This window comes from Falco rusticolus, chromosome 15 (assembly GCF_015220075.1).
Source record: "Falco rusticolus isolate bFalRus1 chromosome 15, bFalRus1.pri, whole genome shotgun sequence".
Lineage (NCBI taxonomy): Eukaryota > Metazoa > Chordata > Aves > Falconiformes > Falconidae > Falco > Falco rusticolus.
This window is the reverse complement of record NC_051201.1, coordinates 21,456,598-21,472,409: the sequence shown is the minus strand read 5'-3', so window position 1 is coordinate 21,472,409 and position 15,812 is coordinate 21,456,598. Positions and strand designations below refer to the sequence as shown.

Genomic DNA, 15,812 nt, shown 5'->3' with positions numbered 1-15,812 from the left:
CGGCATCGCTCAGGCACCGCTGCGGGCAGCCCGGGCAGCCCTCCCGGCCGTACCGCCCGCGTCAGCTGCACCCCAAGATGGCGGCGGCCACGGCACCGGGCCCGAGGGGGCCGGGGGCAGAGGGCGGTGGCTCGGCCGCCTCTGCCCTCTCCATGGAACGGATTCAGTCGCTTACCGACCTGGCGGACCTGGAGGCCGCCTACAGCCGACTGTGTGAGGAGGAGGTGTGTGGGGGCGGGCCCGGGAGGCCGGAGGGCCCCCGGTGGGGCGGGCTGGGGCGGCCCGGGGCGGCCCGGGAGGTGCGGGACCCCCCCCGGCCCGCTCTGCGGTGACAGGGAGCGCGGGCGCCTCGCTGTCACGGCTCCTCTCGTCGTCCGGATCCTTTTCAGAGATAGTAAATAGGGGCTGAACCGTCCCTGGGCGCGGTGGGGGCCGGTGTCGCCCCCGTGGAGCGGGTGTCCCGAGCGGGGGGCCGTCGCAGGGCAGGGCCGTGCGCTGTGAGCTCAGCCAGGGGAGGGCTTTGAGGATTATCTGGTTTAAAACTTGTGCGACGAGGTTTGGGTAACTGATGCTTTCAAATGGCAAAAGTATAAAAATTTATAGGATTAAAATAGGAGCTTAGAAAGGATTTACTTGTCATAGGAGCTTTTGAAAGCGCTATCAGTTCTTGGTTTGGATGTGGGGTCTGTGATATGCTGCTGGTCTGGAGGAGAGCTGAAGTCTCACAAAACTTCCTTCATCCTTTCTTTTCAGAAAGTCGTGCAGGAAGAGCTGGATGCCCTCCTGGAACAGCAAAGTACTACAGAGAGCAAGATGGTTGCGCTTCATCGCATGGGGTTAGCGATCTCCCCACTTCTTTCTGATTCTGCACACTGTTCAGTACTTCGCTGCTTACAGTGTGACATGACAATTCGTTTCGGTGTTGTGAGGGAAGCACTTTAATTCTCAGAAAATGTTAGACTTTAAATCAGTTTGTGGAAGAGAACAGTTGGATTCTCATCCCCGGGTACCCAGTTCCCAGCAGCACTAACAGAGGGAACTGCTGTGTCTGCACACTGACCCATTTTGGCATAGGCTGAGTGGTTCTTTGAAGGTCTCACCCCAGAGATTGTCAGGTTTGGGCATCAATGCTTGGATCAGATGTCTTGTGTCAGGGTGTTTACAGGTGCAGGCAAATATTACTGGGTTTTTGTGGTGAGCTTGCACAGGCAGTCTGGAAAACCATCTTAAGTGGCCTCAGGTCTAGTAGAAGCTTTGAGCACAGACTTCCGTCTTCCACTTCAGAAGTGGAGAGTATCATAAAGCCTCAGTGGCTCATTCATTCCCTGTCTGGTAGTTGTTAGTCTGTCTGCAGCCTCTTCCAAAGCAGTCAGTTTGATTTTGATGCTCTGCTGCTGTAGGAGAGGCATGAAATGACAGATAATGTTGCTGACAGGAGCAGTTGGGTTTGGAGAAAGAACCATCCTGCTATTGCAGACCATCTGACTGCTTAATATTTGCAGCTCATGTTCAATTCACTTGTCTTCCCAGCCCTAATCTGCAGCTCATCGAGGGGGATGCCCAGCAGCTGGCAGGGATGATCACCTTCACCTGTAACCTGGCTGAGAACGTCAGCAGTAAAGTCCGCCAGCTTGACCTTGCCAAGGTGACTGGACTGAGGGGGTGTTTGGGACCTGTCACTGCCAGGCCATATTCTGTCTGCTCGTGTGCTCACATCACACTGCTTTGTTTTTTATTTTAGCAGTATCTAGCGTTGCTAGGTAGTGGTATTTTGCTGGGCTCCTGGATATTGCAGGGTACAAGAATAAGTAATGCTTACGCTATTCCACATAGCAACTGGTTCTCCAGCATTCCCTTCTGTCCATGCAGCTCCTAGTAGAATATGGTGAATAAGCTGACTAGTCTTCATTAGTACCCTTTTGTCAACTATTGCAGTGCTGAGAACAGTAGGGATGGTCATTGTCACCCAAGACTGATCAGGAACCCTGGCTGTTGTATTCTTTGTACAGAGACAGGCTAAGAGGCGTCAAGTCCCAGTGCTCAGTTCAGCTGCTCAAATCAAAACAGAGAATGTGTGGTTGTATCTCTGGTCTCTGCCTGCTTGTTAAAGCAGAGTATGGCTTCTGAGTTCAATTTGAGTTTTGGCAAATGCTGTTCCTCTTCCAGAACCATTGGTTTAACAATTTTTTAAGTAGTTTGGGGGTTCTGCTTACATAGTTGTTTATTGTGTAGAGAAGTATCACTTCTGTTTATTCCTTTTTTCCCCCTCCACAGTCTTCTCATAGTTCTCATTCCCTGATTCAGCCCGCAGCAGAAAGCCTTAGTGGTTGCCTTTCTTGCAGAATCGTCTCTATCAGGCCATTCAGAGAGCTGATGACATCCTTGACCTGAAGTTCTGCATGGATGGAGTTCAAACAGCCCTGCGAAATGAAGATTATGAACAAGCGGCAGCTCATATTCATCGCTATCTGTCTCTAGACAAATCAGTGATTGAGCTCAGTCGTCAGGGCAAAGAAGGTAAGTACTGTTCATGAGGGTAAGTCACCTTTCCAGTAAATAACTAGAGGCTGCATGATTTCCCATGATAGATAGCCTCAGCCCAATAGACAAAGCAGAAGATCTAATGCTAGCCAAAGATCTTGGTATGTTATAGGGTAACGTAGAGATGAATTTTTGAAGTGTTATTAGGTTTGAATTACCACTAATTGAAAGGAGAGTTCCTGGCACACAGCTTTAATAATATTTCAGGTGCTAACTAGGTGAAGGACAAAATGTTCAGGACAAAAGAAGTGAGAGAGAAGGGTTTGTCAGGGAGAACTGTTTCAGTGTTATGGTGTGCTACCAAGCAGAGCAACTAGAAATTAAGGAGTAAATTGCCCGATCCCTAAAATGTCCCAATTGATGTGTTCAGGTCCTTCATGCAAGACCATGACATCAGCTGTGTGTACATCACACACGTACCTATCTATCTTTGCCTGTGAGGGAATTCCAGTGTGTCTTCTGCCTTCTGACCCTACAGCTGCACAGTGTTGATCTCTCTCCTGGGGAAAAAAAAAGTAGCCCTTAATACAGTGCTAACATTGTGCTGTCTTTTTTTCCTGTCTTTTTGACCAGGGGGCATAATTGATGCTAACCTGAAGCTCCTGCAGGAAGCAGAGCAGCGCCTGAAGACAATTGTCACAGAGAAATTTGACACAGCTATGAAGCAGGGAGACCTGCCCCAGGTGGAACGGTTCTTCAAGATCTTTCCTCTCCTAGGCTTACATGAAGAGGGGCTGAGCAAGTTCTCAGAGTACCTCTGCAAGCAGGTAACAGGTTCTGTGAAACATACTGTGACCTGTTTAGTCTAGGGGAAAGCAAAACCCAGCCTCTGTCAACAGATGTTGTGAAAGGAGATCTTGGCTCTGGCTGTTTAATCTTAGAATTATAAATCAGCACTGGCCTTAGTTCCTCTCTCTCTCCCTGCATTTTGCATCCTGGGATGGGATTTGTGGTCTCTGAATACAGATCCTGCTGGCTGGCTTTTCCTGTGTCCTGCTCTTTGTGCTTGTTTTGTGCTCCTCTGGAAAGAGAAGAACAGGTTTCTGCCTCTCCTTGATCCTTGAATTTTCCACAAGAGAGGAAAGGATCCCTGTTCAAAGGAGGAATAACAGCAATAGCTCTTGCAATGGGAAGGCCAGCAAAAGCTCTGTGGGGCTCTACAGGACAAAGAACATCTTTGAGTGTTACCAGCTGACTGGTCCTGTTGTCATGCAGGTGGCCAACAAAGCAGAAGAGAACCTGCAGCTGGTGATGGGGACAGACATGAGTGACCGTCGAGCTGCTGTCATCTTTGCAGACACCCTGACACTCCTCTTCGAAGGTAATCTTCCTTTCCTCTGCTGGTGGATTGAAAATAGCCAGTGATGAGATTGTCCATCATTTTAAATGCTTTTAATTTTAGCTCCAGGAGGTCACAAGATGTCCCCTTCCCCTTTGAGCTATGGGAGTGTCACACTAGAGGGACAGGGACACAACTAATAGACTTTTTTGTGGGCAGGAAGAGGCTATTACAATAAGCAAGCTTTTCTGCATACAGATTGCACAAGCACAAAGTGGATTTGCAAAGGATTTGTTGGCTTCCTTCAGGAATCAGACTCTTTCTTTCTCTGCATCCTCAAAACAAATGGGTATTACCTGAAGGTTTCTTGAGACGTGCAGCTCTTGGGAAAGACAAATCGGATCCCTCAGGACTGAGAAGCTGTTGATGCCTCCAGGCCTGGCTCTTCAAGGAGCACTACAGGAGCCTGAAAGCAGAGAGGGAGGGGAGAGGGGAATATGACTGCTCTGTGGGAACGTTGCCACCGACAGTAATTGGGATCCCATGGTGATTAACCATCTTCCCTATTAAGTCTGCTATAATTCCAGACTGCACTGCTGCCAGGTCACTCTCCCAGCCTGGCAGCCTTGCTGCTATTGAAGGTCCTTAGAGCTGCCGAGGCTTTCTTGGCAGTAGCCTCAAAAGAGGGGGAGCGTTGCTAACTGTTGGAGCGCAGAGTTTGTGAGAAGAAAGCAATATTGTAGAGATACACTCCAAGGAGATCTTGCCTTCACTAACGCTTGCTCTCTTGAGCGTCTGTGTGACAGATAAGAGCAGAGCTTTCCCTAGGCTGATTTTCTTAGCGCTGCTTTTCTCTTGTAACCTGGCAGGTGCTGAGAGCTGAGACTGGGTTTAGATGGCAGTTAGGTGCCCTGCTAGGATTAGCTTGTGCGGCTTTCTCCTGTGGAAGCTTCATACCTTGTATCTTGCTGGGTAGGGGGGGCAGCTGACACACATTGCATGGCAGGAGCTTTCTTTAGAAAGAGAGATGGCTTCTACTCCAGATTTGCACTGCGGCCTTGCAAGAAACAGCAGAGAGGATGAAAGGTATCACAGAGAGAAGATGCCATGGAACAAGGGGTGGTAGTGACAGGCCTTCAGTGAGGTACTAGAGTGGCTGGACAGTCTAAACTTTATCTGGGGAGTGAATGATCCCCTGTTAGGTCCTGTCTGTGGATCTGTGTAGCTCTGCTCTGGGTCCAGACTGAGCAGAAACTCCTGCCTGAGTCTCTCTCTTGTGCTTCCCCTCTCCCTGCAGGGATTGCTCGCATTGTGGAGACCCACCAGCCCATTGTGGAGACCTACTATGGTCCAGGGAGGCTGTACACCCTCATCAAGCACCTGCAAGTGGAGTGCGACCGGCAGGTGGAGAAAGTGGTGGACAAGTTCATCAAAGAGAGGGACTATCACAGGCAGGTAAGAAGGGCGTGATGCTGCCTGACACAGCCAACTGCAGCCTCTGTCCAGCTCCGTGGGGCTTCGACTGCCATAGAGGCAGCAAAGTTTGCCTTTGCATATTGAGAGAAATCTTGCTTTTCTCCATATTTGCTGTGATGGCTGAAGGGGTCCAGCCTGTAGCTATCCCTCCTGCTGCAGAGGATTCATTTGGAGCATGGTAAATGGGTCCTGGGCACATGATTCTTTGCTCTGCAGGTCTGTAGGGTGCTTTCAGTAGACGTTCCCCACTGTCTTGCTTGTGCTTCTGTCTGTTAGATGCAGGGCTGCTGTAACTGTGTCATGGTCACATACCTTGGTGCTTCTGTCAGGGTTCCCATCCCACCTCCCTTCCTGGCAGGCTGAGCTCTGTCTTGGAGGAGGAGGTGGAGAACTGATGCAGTTCCCTTCTCTGGCACTGCTTCCTGCAAAGCATTCTTGTCACCCCTCCTGAGTAAGCACGGGAAGGGTGACACCTCTTTAGGCTGCAGCAGGAGAAGCAGCTGTTAACTCCAAGTCATCAGCAAAGCCTTTGATGACTCTCCCTTTTTTTGTGATTGCAGTTCCAGCAAGTTCAGAATAGCATGATGAGAAGTTCTTCTGCAGAGAAGATTGAACCAAGGTACAAACAAAACCTCTTTTTGTTCTCTAACCTTTCATTCTTGAGCTGTTATTAACACTACTTAGCATTTAGATAACTCTTCCGGTCTTCCAGAGGCTTTGTGGCTACTGAAGCATAAAAGCCAATTGTTAGGTGCCCTTCACTGCCCTTTTATATAGGCAGCTTCTGTGGTGGTGCTATATTTTGCTTACTCATTACTTTTAAGGATTGGCCCTAAACGTTGCTGAAGGGCTGGCAGTACCACTGCACACGGAGGACTGAGGCTTCAGTTGCCTGTGCCTGCTGCCTTTTGATGGTCAGAGTACAGTCCTTGGAGCCCACAAAACGGAGCAGCTCCCTGGACGGATAATTTGCAACAATCAGGAATAAGCCCTTAGGTCTTATTTAATCTGTACTGCTGCTGCAGCAACTCTGTAAGATCAGTTTCTTGCCGATGAACTGAAGTGCTTTCAGTTTCCCTCCTTCTTAAGAATTTGCATAGCCCTTAAGTAAGGCCATTTGAAAGTGCACCCAGCCCTTCTGTCATTGTGTGACTTCTAAACATGCCTAGAAAGAAAACTTGTGTTCCTCAAGCAAGATCTGTCTGTGAGCCTGCATGACTAATTATTTCAGCAGTAATACAGAGATCCACTTACTATTTGCTCCGAGTAACTGTGCATGCATCCCAGGTTTTCTGAGCTTTTGCTTTTTCATCTATAAAATAAAGATAATGGTTCCTTGTCCCACTCGTGTGTTGTGAGGCTTTGAGCAGGATTTGTAAAGTTCTTTTGAGCACACTGGTGAAAAAAGCTGATGATGTGACAGCCTTTTTTTTTTTTTCCATAGTCATCTCTGATCTGAACACTGTGTTCTGCATTGTCACACGCTTTGTTGCTCTCACGTTTCCTGAGCTGTTGAGCTTAAGCAGATTCTTCATCATTTTCAGAGAAACACATGAATCTATGCATAAAAGCACATAGAAGGAGATGGCAGGCACCAGGCATTTCTAATGCTGGCCAGGCAGGGCTCACAGAATCTTAGCAAAACTGCGGTAGGAAAGGACTGCTGAGGGTCTCTAGTCCAACCTCCCACTCAAAACAGGGCTAATTCTGAAGTTATACCGGGTTGCTTAGAGTCATGCAGTCCTTACTGCTGTGATTTTTAATGTGGTTGTTCTCACATCTATGAGGAAAAAATAAGCTGCTCTGTAATGTTTTTTCAGAACATTTTGATTGTATGTGCATTCTTTGCTCATACCAGTTATTCTGCTGAGCTTTGCAACTTGACAGCACAGATGGAAAGAGGAAGTATTGATCTCATAGTAAGAGAACAGGGAACATGCTACTCAACTGAGTTAAATTAAATTAAATTAAAGGAGTGCCTTTCCTTTTGTAGTCTTACTAGCTTGGTTCTTGCTATGTTCCTTCCAGGGAACTTGACCCTATTTTAACAGAAGTCACTCTGATGAACGCCCGCAGTGAGCTCTACTTGAGGTTCATCAAGAGACGAATAATATCTGATTTTGAGGTGGGAGACTCCATGGCCTCAGAGGAGGTAAAGCAAGGTAATAACTTGAATACTAATGCTTGCAGGCTCTCTACTTCTTGCAGCCAGAAGTGGAGATGGAATCTTGAGTTACTGGCAGAGCAGAGTGACTTGGGATCTGCAAAGATGCTTTGGGAGCACGCTGTGGAAGTGGATTGTGTAGCCTGGCCTCCCCAAATCTGTTTTCAGCATTGGTTGTTCCTCAAACAGGGAAGCCAACACTAGGAATGACTGCAGAGCATAGTAAACAAGGTCCCTGAAGAAAGGGAAAGCCCTTTGGTCACTGCAGGCACAGATCCTTACGGTGGAGGCCACAGGGAAAACAGGCTCAGGGTTTTGGTACTCCATGGAGCTCTGGAAGTCACTTGTCACCTGTGAAAGTCAGCAGAGCAATTTCAGTACCACGGTTGAGGCCTGTGATTTATTGAAGGTTGGGCTTTGCCAGCTGTGTGTCCTTTGAGTGCCCATGAGACAGGCGGCAAGGGGATTAGGTGGAACTGCTTTCCAGCACTTGGTCCCTGCTGACGGTTCTCTTTTGCATTTTGTAGAGCATCAAAAATACTTGGATAAGCTCCTCAACAACTGTCTGCTGAGCCGCACCATGCAGGAGCTCATTGGCTACTACATCACCATGGAGGAATACTTCATGAGGGAGACGGTCAACAAGGTAAGGCTCAGACAGCAACAGCCTGCGCTCGCTGCCAGCGGCTGAGACCTCTGTGTGTGCTCCGCAGTCCTCTGCTGAGCATCCCTGGGGAAGGGGATGTGTACGTGGCAGCTCTGCAGTTGTTGGGAAGGTCTTCTCTTTCCCTTGGCCTTGAAAAGCAAGTGGTTGTTTCTGACCTTTGACTCCAGACATACCCCTGAGTATCTTCCAGAGGCAGATCTTCGAGGTCCATGGGCTATTGAAATCTAGGATGAGTGGTGCCAGCCCACACGCAGCACGGTTCAGCTCAGGGTGAAACGGGCAGGCTGGCAGTTTGGTCTCGCAGCACTGCTCTGAGGGGGCACCTTGGCTCGCTGAGCTCAGGGCACTGACACAGTTTTCTTTGCAGGCTGTCGCCATGGACAGCTACGAGAAGGGCCAGCTGACCTCCAGCATGGTGGATGATGTGTTTTATATAGTGAAGAAGTGCATTGGGCGCGCTCTGTCCAGCTCCAGCATAGACTGCCTCTGTGCCATGATCAACCACTCCACCACCGAGCTGGAGTCTGACTTCAGGTAATGAAGATACACCAGGTTCAGTGTAACTTACCTCTAACTCACATTCTGCAAACAGTGTTTGCTGTCAGATGGCCTTCCTTGTGTTCTTTGCCTTTGAACCTCTGGTTTGTCATCCCCATGGAAGATGCTCATAGGAAGCAGTGGCAGGTGTGGTGTGGGAAGCTGGAGCTGGGTGTGCTTTTCTCACAGTGGTGGTCACCTGCAGGACAAACAGAAGAAGGAACCTCATGGCTCAAAATCCCTACAAGACCAAGTCACCACATAGCATTGGAGTGCTACCCTGTTTGATGGTACACACTCACCCCTAATTGTTCTCTGGGTTGCCTGTGAGATTGCTCAGTAACTTGAATTTGGGGTGAGCCTGCAGAAGTGATGCTCCTGTTTTTCATCCTAATTTGGGAATGGGAACTATGACTAAAGACAGCAGACAGATGCAGGCAGGATTTTTGGGAAAGCTCAGAAAGTGAGTGGCTGTGTTTTTCTTTCAGCCTTATGTCCTTTAGATGCTGTCGCGGGATATTTGCCAGCTGTCTTTTTTTTTTTTTTCTTTCCCCTGTGAAGTTCCACTTAACTTGTTCAGGTCACAGCTCAGCCAGAGTGCTGTCCCCTGTCACAGAGCACAACTCTGCTGTGGCTTGCAGTATTTGCTCTGAGCCCTGGTATATTCTGCTTGCTCCATAGGGAAGTTTTGTACAACAAGCTGAAGCAGGGCTTTCCAGCCACAACCTTCCAGGACTTCCAGAGAGGGGTGACCAGTGCCGTGAACATCATGCACAGCAGCCTGCAGCAGGGCAAGTTTGATACCAAAGGCATTGAAAGCACCGATGAGGCCAAGCAGTCCTTTCTGGTGGGTTTGGTGGCTGTTCAGGTGTAGAATGAGTTGGGTTGAGGGGAAAGACAATGCGGGGGGCGGGGGGGGGAGCTCTTGGGAACAGGATTGATGACAACTGTCACATGTTCAGAGAACCTGAAAACCTGTTTAGGTGCAGTGGGTGGCCTGACGTTGGATGTCTGCTATATGCTTCTATATATGCTCACCTCATGTTTGTAGGGCTTCCACAGCAGGTCTGTGCAAGTAAGATCCTGTGACTGACTGTCTCTTAGGCTGCTGCAGTGATGCTTCCCTCCAGGCTGGGGGAGCCTCTGCTCTTTTGAGCTGTGCATCAGTCCTGCTCTCCACGGGCTCTGCACAGAGGTGGTGGGAGAACATCTCATCCGCACCTTCTCCTAGACAGAAAAGTTTCCTGGCCCACGCTCAGGGTTCCTTCATTCTTGCTTATCAGATCATAGACTTTCTGCTAGAGCAGTGCTGTCCGCGCTGCCTGGCCTGCGAGGTCCACCTGTTGCCTTCTCCTAACAGCACTGCTGCAACACTGCACACTTGAACAGGCCAGGACATGGTAGTGAGCATTAGAGACCCCTGGGAGAGCATTTGAAAGGCCGTTGTCCTGTCTTCCGCAGCATAATGCATCATTCCCCGTGGTGGGATGCTGTATAGACCTTGTATTGTGGAAAAGACCTTGCTGGTAGAGCAGCTCTGGGTCTGCTCTCTCCTTCCAGCCAGCCCTGCTGTTTGAGCAGACCTTTGGGCAGAGACTCTGAGAGCACTGGAGAGGCGCTGGCTCACCTGACTTGTCCCCCTCTATGTAAGTTGCTGTGAACACCCAGTGATGAAGAGGTTCCTAGGGACTTTCACTGTACAAGGGGAGAAGGCAACAGAAGGAGCAGGAGGGACCAAACTCTTCCATTTCATTAAATTCTTGGTCACGGGTTTCTGCATTTCTTGAAATAAAGTGCCTAAAATGTCAGTTCTCCCACTGGAATTCCTCATTCATTTGTCAGCTTGCCTCATTTCCCTGTCTGCACAAACCCCAGCCTTATACTGACGTTTAGTTCAGCCTCAGCAGGCAGAGAAGAGCCTGCTCAGGGAAGAACAGATACTCATTTGGCAGGAGGTGTGCTAATTCCTCCTGCCTAGATATGAACAGCTTCCTGCCTCCCCTGCTTCTCTGGACACAGCGTATAAACCATCACCTCCAGCCACTCCTGGTCTGTTGTTCCTCATGGCACTGTCACAGAAAGTTAGGGTTGCATCCTGTCTTCCACCCATCACCCACAAGTGGGGCTTTGCTGCAACATCGTGGACAGAATGATGAGGAAAAGAAGTGGAGTAAACCATCTCAAACTTTGTGCTAGCTGCAGGTTCAGCACATGTGCTCAGTTACTGTCATTCAGCTTCATGCAGCTCCATGAACCTGCAGTGCTTTGATTGCACTGTAGCACCTCTGTCCTTTAAATATTTGCATTTCAGCCTGTGCTGTCAGCAGGGCACCGAGGAGTAAATGGAGTAAACATATGGACTTGGGGCTGAGGTGCTGGGAAATTGCAATGAATTCCACTTGGGTTTGTTTTGTTTTTTTGGTTTTTTGTTTTTTTTTCTCCCAGGTGACCTTAAACAATGTGGAAGTCTGCAGTGAAAACATCATGACTCTAAAGAAGACTTTGGAGGTATGGTCTGGATTCTTTACTGTTTTTTCTGTAATCAAATTGTAATATCCTCCCTTCAGGGGGGTCAAGTAAACCATCTGGACTTTGCTATGCCCAAATTCCTTAGGTGTTTGCCCTCCAGCCTTAGGAAAGCAATTTTGAGCTGGCAGAGCAATCTCCGGCTGATAGTAGCAGCTGGAAATACCAGTTCCTCCAGCTTGACCAACCTGGCACAGGCAGGGAGGCAGTGGGATAACCTGTATCACTGAGAGGTTGTGGTTCCCTGGTGCTGAACTAGATGGCCCCGGGCTTCCTTCCTCCCTGTCCTCTCCCCAGCTGGAGCCAGCAGCCTCCGCCTTCACAGGGGCAAGAGTTCGGCGCCTGTCCTAGTCTGCAAGCCTGCTGCTGGGCAGCCAGAGCTCGGCAACACAAAGGGACAGAGACTGCCCGGGTTATTAACTTGCAACTTGCTTGTGGATCTCTTCCCTGCAGAGTGACTGCAGCAAACTGCTTAGCCAAGGCTTCGGGGGTGAGCAAGCGCAGGCCAAGATTGACAGCTGCCTCTCTGACATGGCTGCTGTCTCCAGCAAATTTCGTGACCTGCTGCAGGTGAGTGCCTGGCTGTTACTGCTGGCCTCCAGCACTGGCTGGCATCTTCAGGGAGAGCTCAGGCAGGAATCATTTGAGCACATCTGACTCAGGAGTGCAGGGCAGGGGTGCAGGATGGAGTAAATCAGCCAGCTTTGAGGCGTGGAAATGGATCCATCCTGTTTGCACAGCTGCACCAGCTGGTGGCTGCCTAAAAAGCAATGGAAGCAGCTGCAGAGCCAGAAGGAACGTGGCTCCATTTGTCTTCACTCAGCACAGAGTTGCAGTTGGTTCAGCATTTTCAGGAGAAGAAATATTAATAGCTTTTCCCTTGCCTCCATTCTCCCTCGTGGCACGGCACGTTGTCAAATTGTCCAGAGCCTCACTAGGTAATGCTGAAGACAAGCTGCTGGTAGAGAAGAACTGCTCTTCTCTTAGGTTTCTCCTCCTTTTCCAGATGGAAATAATCCCTGGCATGGGGCAGAAGGCTCTCTGGCTAAATCCGCTGTCTCCTGTGGCATGCTTGGGCCTGTTGCCTTAAAAGTTCACAGTCTGGCAGGGAGAGGAGCAGGAAGACCTAATACCTTCTGTGGAAAGAAACCAAGCAAAAAGAGAATATTTTGAACCAGGTTTGCCATCGGCTTTGTACTGCACAGAGGGGCCAGGCTGTTTTCATTTGGCTTTGCAGTTCCCTGCAGCCAGATGCCTTCTGACCAGTATTGCCAGCAAACCCTCTTGAGGCTTGTGGTCAGTATCAAAACCAAAACAGCTCATCAGTAAAAGGGGTAAAAGTCTCCAGTCTAGCTCTAGTGCAGTATTAAAACTGGCTGCAAAGCAATCAAGAGGCTGAGAAGCAAGCTCCTGCGCTGCCCGAGTCACACACACACATAGAATTTGCTTTGGAAAAGGACAATTGCCAGCAGGGCCCTGCTCAGAAATGCCAATTTTAGTTAAAAACTTCCATCAAATGCCAGGCAGTATCAGTACCTGAATAGTTTCATGCTGGGTGAGCTTTCTTGACATCTTGCTGAGCCAAATGGGGGCGGTTGGCAGGAGAGGACTTTCAGAGAGCTCTCTAGCATCGAAGCAGACAGAACAGCCTTTGCTGACAACCTGCTGCTCAGGGGAGATGGCGTGTGCTGGGGTTATGATTAATTCAGAGAACTAACTGTGGTTACAGCTTTTATCCTCCTTTTAGCTTCTCCTACTGAGTTAAGCTGCACTGGAGGTGGGAGGCATCAGTCAAGTCCAATCACAGTGTCCTCCTGGCTGGTGCTGAGTGGGAAAGCTGGTGTTTGTGTCCTTTCCTGATGCGAGCTGAACGCCCCTTTCCTGCCAGGAAACCCCTGGAGCTGTGTGGGCAGGGGTGGAGGAAACATGAGCCCTTCAGACCAGGCTGCAAGGCAGCACAGCAGCAGCTTCTGGGCCAGGGTCCTTCCTCTTTTTGTCATCGTGCTGTCCTCAGAGCCCTCCAGCACCAGAAGAGCATGGGATCTGGGACTTCTGGGTTCAGTTTCCTGTGCAAGTCTGTGGGTCTGTTTCCCCAGCTTGTGGTGGGGATGGGAGGCAGCATCAGGACAGCTTAGCTGTGAAGGCTGGGTGCCGTCGGACATCGGCTGTGCTCAGTCACTCTCCTCTCCTCCTGTCCCCTCAGGAAGGTCTCAGTGAGCTGAACAGCACAGCCATCAAACCCCAGGTGAAGCCCTGGATCAACCTCTTCCTCTCTGTCTCCCACAACATCGAGGAGGTAAGGCTCAGCTTTCTCTGCTCCTGGCCATACCTCTGCACTGTCCCTCTGCTCAGCAGCACAGTCAGAGCAACTGCCATCTCCTTCTTCTCCGTTCTCCACTGTTTCCTCGGCACAGAGCAACAGTAAAATACCCAGAACTTGCTCTGAGCCTGAAAGGGGTGTTTGGCTGGAGGGGACCTTCAGAAAACAGGAGTGCAGCGCTGCCCGCGGGGGGACCTCCCTTCCTGTCCCCCCGGCCCCTCGCTGCTGTTCACGGCAGGATGCATAAACAACCCTTCTTGTTTTTCACTGTCAGGAGGAGTTCAGCGACTATGAAGCTAACGACCCCTGGGTCCAGCAGTTCATTGTCAATCTGGAACAGCAGATGACAGAGTTCAAGGTGAGAGAGAGAGGGAGGGACGTGGCAGCCTGCCAGGCTTTGGCCAGACCTTCACGTGGCATCTCCCAGCATTTTCCCTGCTCAGGGGAACGGCGGACAGAGATGTCCTCTGGTGCCTTGCAGGGCTCTTGGAGATCCCGTCACCCCCTTCTCCTGCAGTTCTCAAAGCCCCACGCAGCTGGATCGCTTCTGTGGCGCTCTCCACTTGCCGAGCCTGCGGGTCATGGGTCTTTATTTGAAAGCTCTTACAGGCTTGGCTTTTGTAGACCTCTGCTCAGTCATTCCTGACAAGAATGACACAGGTTTCTGCTTCCAGGCTGGGCTGTCTCCAGTGATTTATGATACCCTCACTGGTCTTATGACCAGTCTCATAGCCATTGAACTGGAGAAAGTGCTGCTCAAATCCACCTTCAGCAGGGTAAGCAAAACATTATCCTCTGCCCTGCAGTCTGGCTTGACTGCAAACCCTCAGGGCGGGGATGGGGCAGGGCAGAAGCAAACATTGCCCTCAAAGGAGCTCTGCCACAGCTGGTGGCCAGCCCAGGGCGACCTCGCATTCGCACACGCAGGGAGAAAGTGTGGTTTGTGATGGGGCTGGGAAGAGCTTGCATCAGTGCGGGGGCTGGCTTTTCAGGTGGGTCTAAACATAAGCCACTTTAACCTGTGTAACTGGAACCTTCCTGCTCAGAGACCCTCCCCCTGTAAGTTTTGTTAATTGTGTGTGTGTGTGTGGAGAGTTTACAGAGCTCCCTCGGTCCCCACAGCTTGGTGGTCTGCAGTTTGACAAGGAGCTGAGGTCTCTCATAGCCTATCTCACCACAGTCACCACCTGGACGATCCGTGACAAGTTTGCCCGGCTTTCCCAGATGGCCACCATCCTCAATCTGGAAAGGGTGAGCTGCACTTTGCTTTTAGTTTTTAGGGGATTGCTGGAGCCCCAGCTGGACTCCGCATGGATTTACTGGGCTTCTCCAGATATTGTCACAGCTATGGGGTACAGAGGAGCTGGAAAAGTTGCCCCATGCCCGAGGGGCGTTTGCCTGCAGGGCGTTAGGAGCAGGAAATACCTGTAGCTGGAGTTTGAACTCACCCGTGAGGGCGGGTGGTGCTGAGTTGTCTCCTGAAGCTCTCTTCCTTCTCCAGGTGACGGAGATCCTGGATTACTGGGGCCCAAACTCAGGCCCGCTGACCTGGCGCCTTACTCCAGCCGAGGTGCGGCAGGTGCTGGCTCTCCGAATCGACTTCCGCAGTGAGGACATCAAGCGGCTGCGCCTGTAGTTGGTTGGTGCTTGGGCCAGCAGCATGCTGGAGGTGACAGTGGGAAGGCTGCAGCCCTGGCGCCTGCCCAGGTCCTGCCTGGCTGTTAGACGGTGTGGGGATGGGGTGATGTCTGCCCTTCTGCTCATTCCTTGGAGCAAAGGGCTTTCCTGGGCCTGGGAAGAAGAGCTGCCATCCTTTGGTGGGAGCAGAAACAAGGCAGCAGCAGGGCAGTCTCTCACGTTGAGAGCAGCATGACACTACGCTAGTCTGAGGGATGAGTTTGTGCTCACTCCCGGCTCCTTTCGCTCTGCTGCAGGTCAAGAAAGTGGGGGGCTGTTGTGGTGTGGCTCAAATACTGGGCTGCAGAGAGCACTCTGTGCTGCTGGCCACAGTTGTGTCCCTTCTGTGCCACCAGTTTAAGGGTCAGCTGCTGGACTCCTACAAACCCTGAGCCATGGCTCTCTCCTGGTCCGATGGGGACCATTCTGTTGAAGGGAAAAGGAATGGTTTCCTTTTGGGGAGGGTGCTTGGGAAATCCCTAGAAAGCTGCTGTAGGAAGCGGGGCTGGCTCATATACCCTGTACAGCTACTCTGTAAATAAACCTCGCCTGGCTGAGCAGCAGCCTTGGGTGGTGGGTGTGTGTCTGCGGGCCCGGAGGGAGGTGGGCGACAAGAGCTATGCAC

The 15,812-nt window shown here is 50.6% G+C and overlaps 1 protein-coding gene and 1 long non-coding RNA gene across 6 annotated transcripts; one reads left to right on the top strand and one right to left on the bottom strand.

Moving 5' to 3' along the window:
* The first annotated feature begins 24 nt into the window (after positions 1–24).
* COG4 (component of oligomeric golgi complex 4) lies at positions 25–15,750 on the top strand. 4 transcript variants are annotated; one of them, XM_037409226.1, is made up of 19 exons: positions 25–213; positions 754–836; positions 1,531–1,645; positions 2,343–2,517; positions 3,115–3,308; positions 3,757–3,862; positions 5,118–5,275; positions 5,857–5,915; positions 7,325–7,458; positions 7,988–8,106; positions 8,495–8,661; positions 9,346–9,511; positions 11,110–11,172; positions 11,644–11,760; positions 13,394–13,486; positions 13,785–13,868; positions 14,185–14,286; positions 14,691–14,761; positions 15,012–15,121. In XM_037409226.1, exons 2-19 carry the CDS (start codon positions 814–816, stop codon positions 15,013–15,015), a joined length of 1,950 nt encoding a protein of 649 aa, XP_037265123.1. In that variant the 5' UTR covers positions 25–213; positions 754–813; the 3' UTR covers positions 15,016–15,121. The 4 variants fall into 4 exon arrangements, with proteins under 4 accessions (XP_037265123.1, XP_037265120.1, XP_037265121.1 ...); XM_037409223.1 differs by having other exon boundaries at positions 32–213; positions 14,633–14,761; positions 15,012–15,750; XM_037409224.1 differs by having other exon boundaries at positions 43–224; positions 14,633–14,761; positions 15,012–15,750.
* On the bottom strand, positions 2,334–15,039 carry LOC119157864. Of its 2 annotated transcripts, none has more exons than XR_005107685.1 (5): positions 14,959–15,039; positions 8,696–8,863; positions 4,177–4,286; positions 2,962–3,041; positions 2,334–2,420 (listed from the first exon to the last, which is right to left on the bottom strand). It is a non-coding gene; the product is annotated as an uncharacterized LOC119157864 (long non-coding RNA). The 2 variants fall into 2 exon arrangements; XR_005107684.1 differs by lacking the exon at positions 14,959–15,039 and adding an exon at positions 9,703–11,116.
* Positions 15,751–15,812: the final 62 nt, after the last annotated feature.

Excerpts from the sequence above, each read along its gene's own strand:
- COG4 (XM_037409224.1), top strand. The coding sequence starts at position 78 with ATGGCGGCGGCCACGGCACCGGGCCCGAGGGGGCCGGGGGCAGAGGGC. Across the intron at positions 3,309-3,756 it reads CAGAGTACCTCTGCAAGCAG|GTGGCCAACAAAGCAGAAGA; the intron begins GTAACAGGTTCT and ends GTTGTCATGCAG. Across the intron at positions 11,173-11,643 it reads CTCTAAAGAAGACTTTGGAG|AGTGACTGCAGCAAACTGCT; the intron begins GTATGGTCTGGA and ends TCTTCCCTGCAG.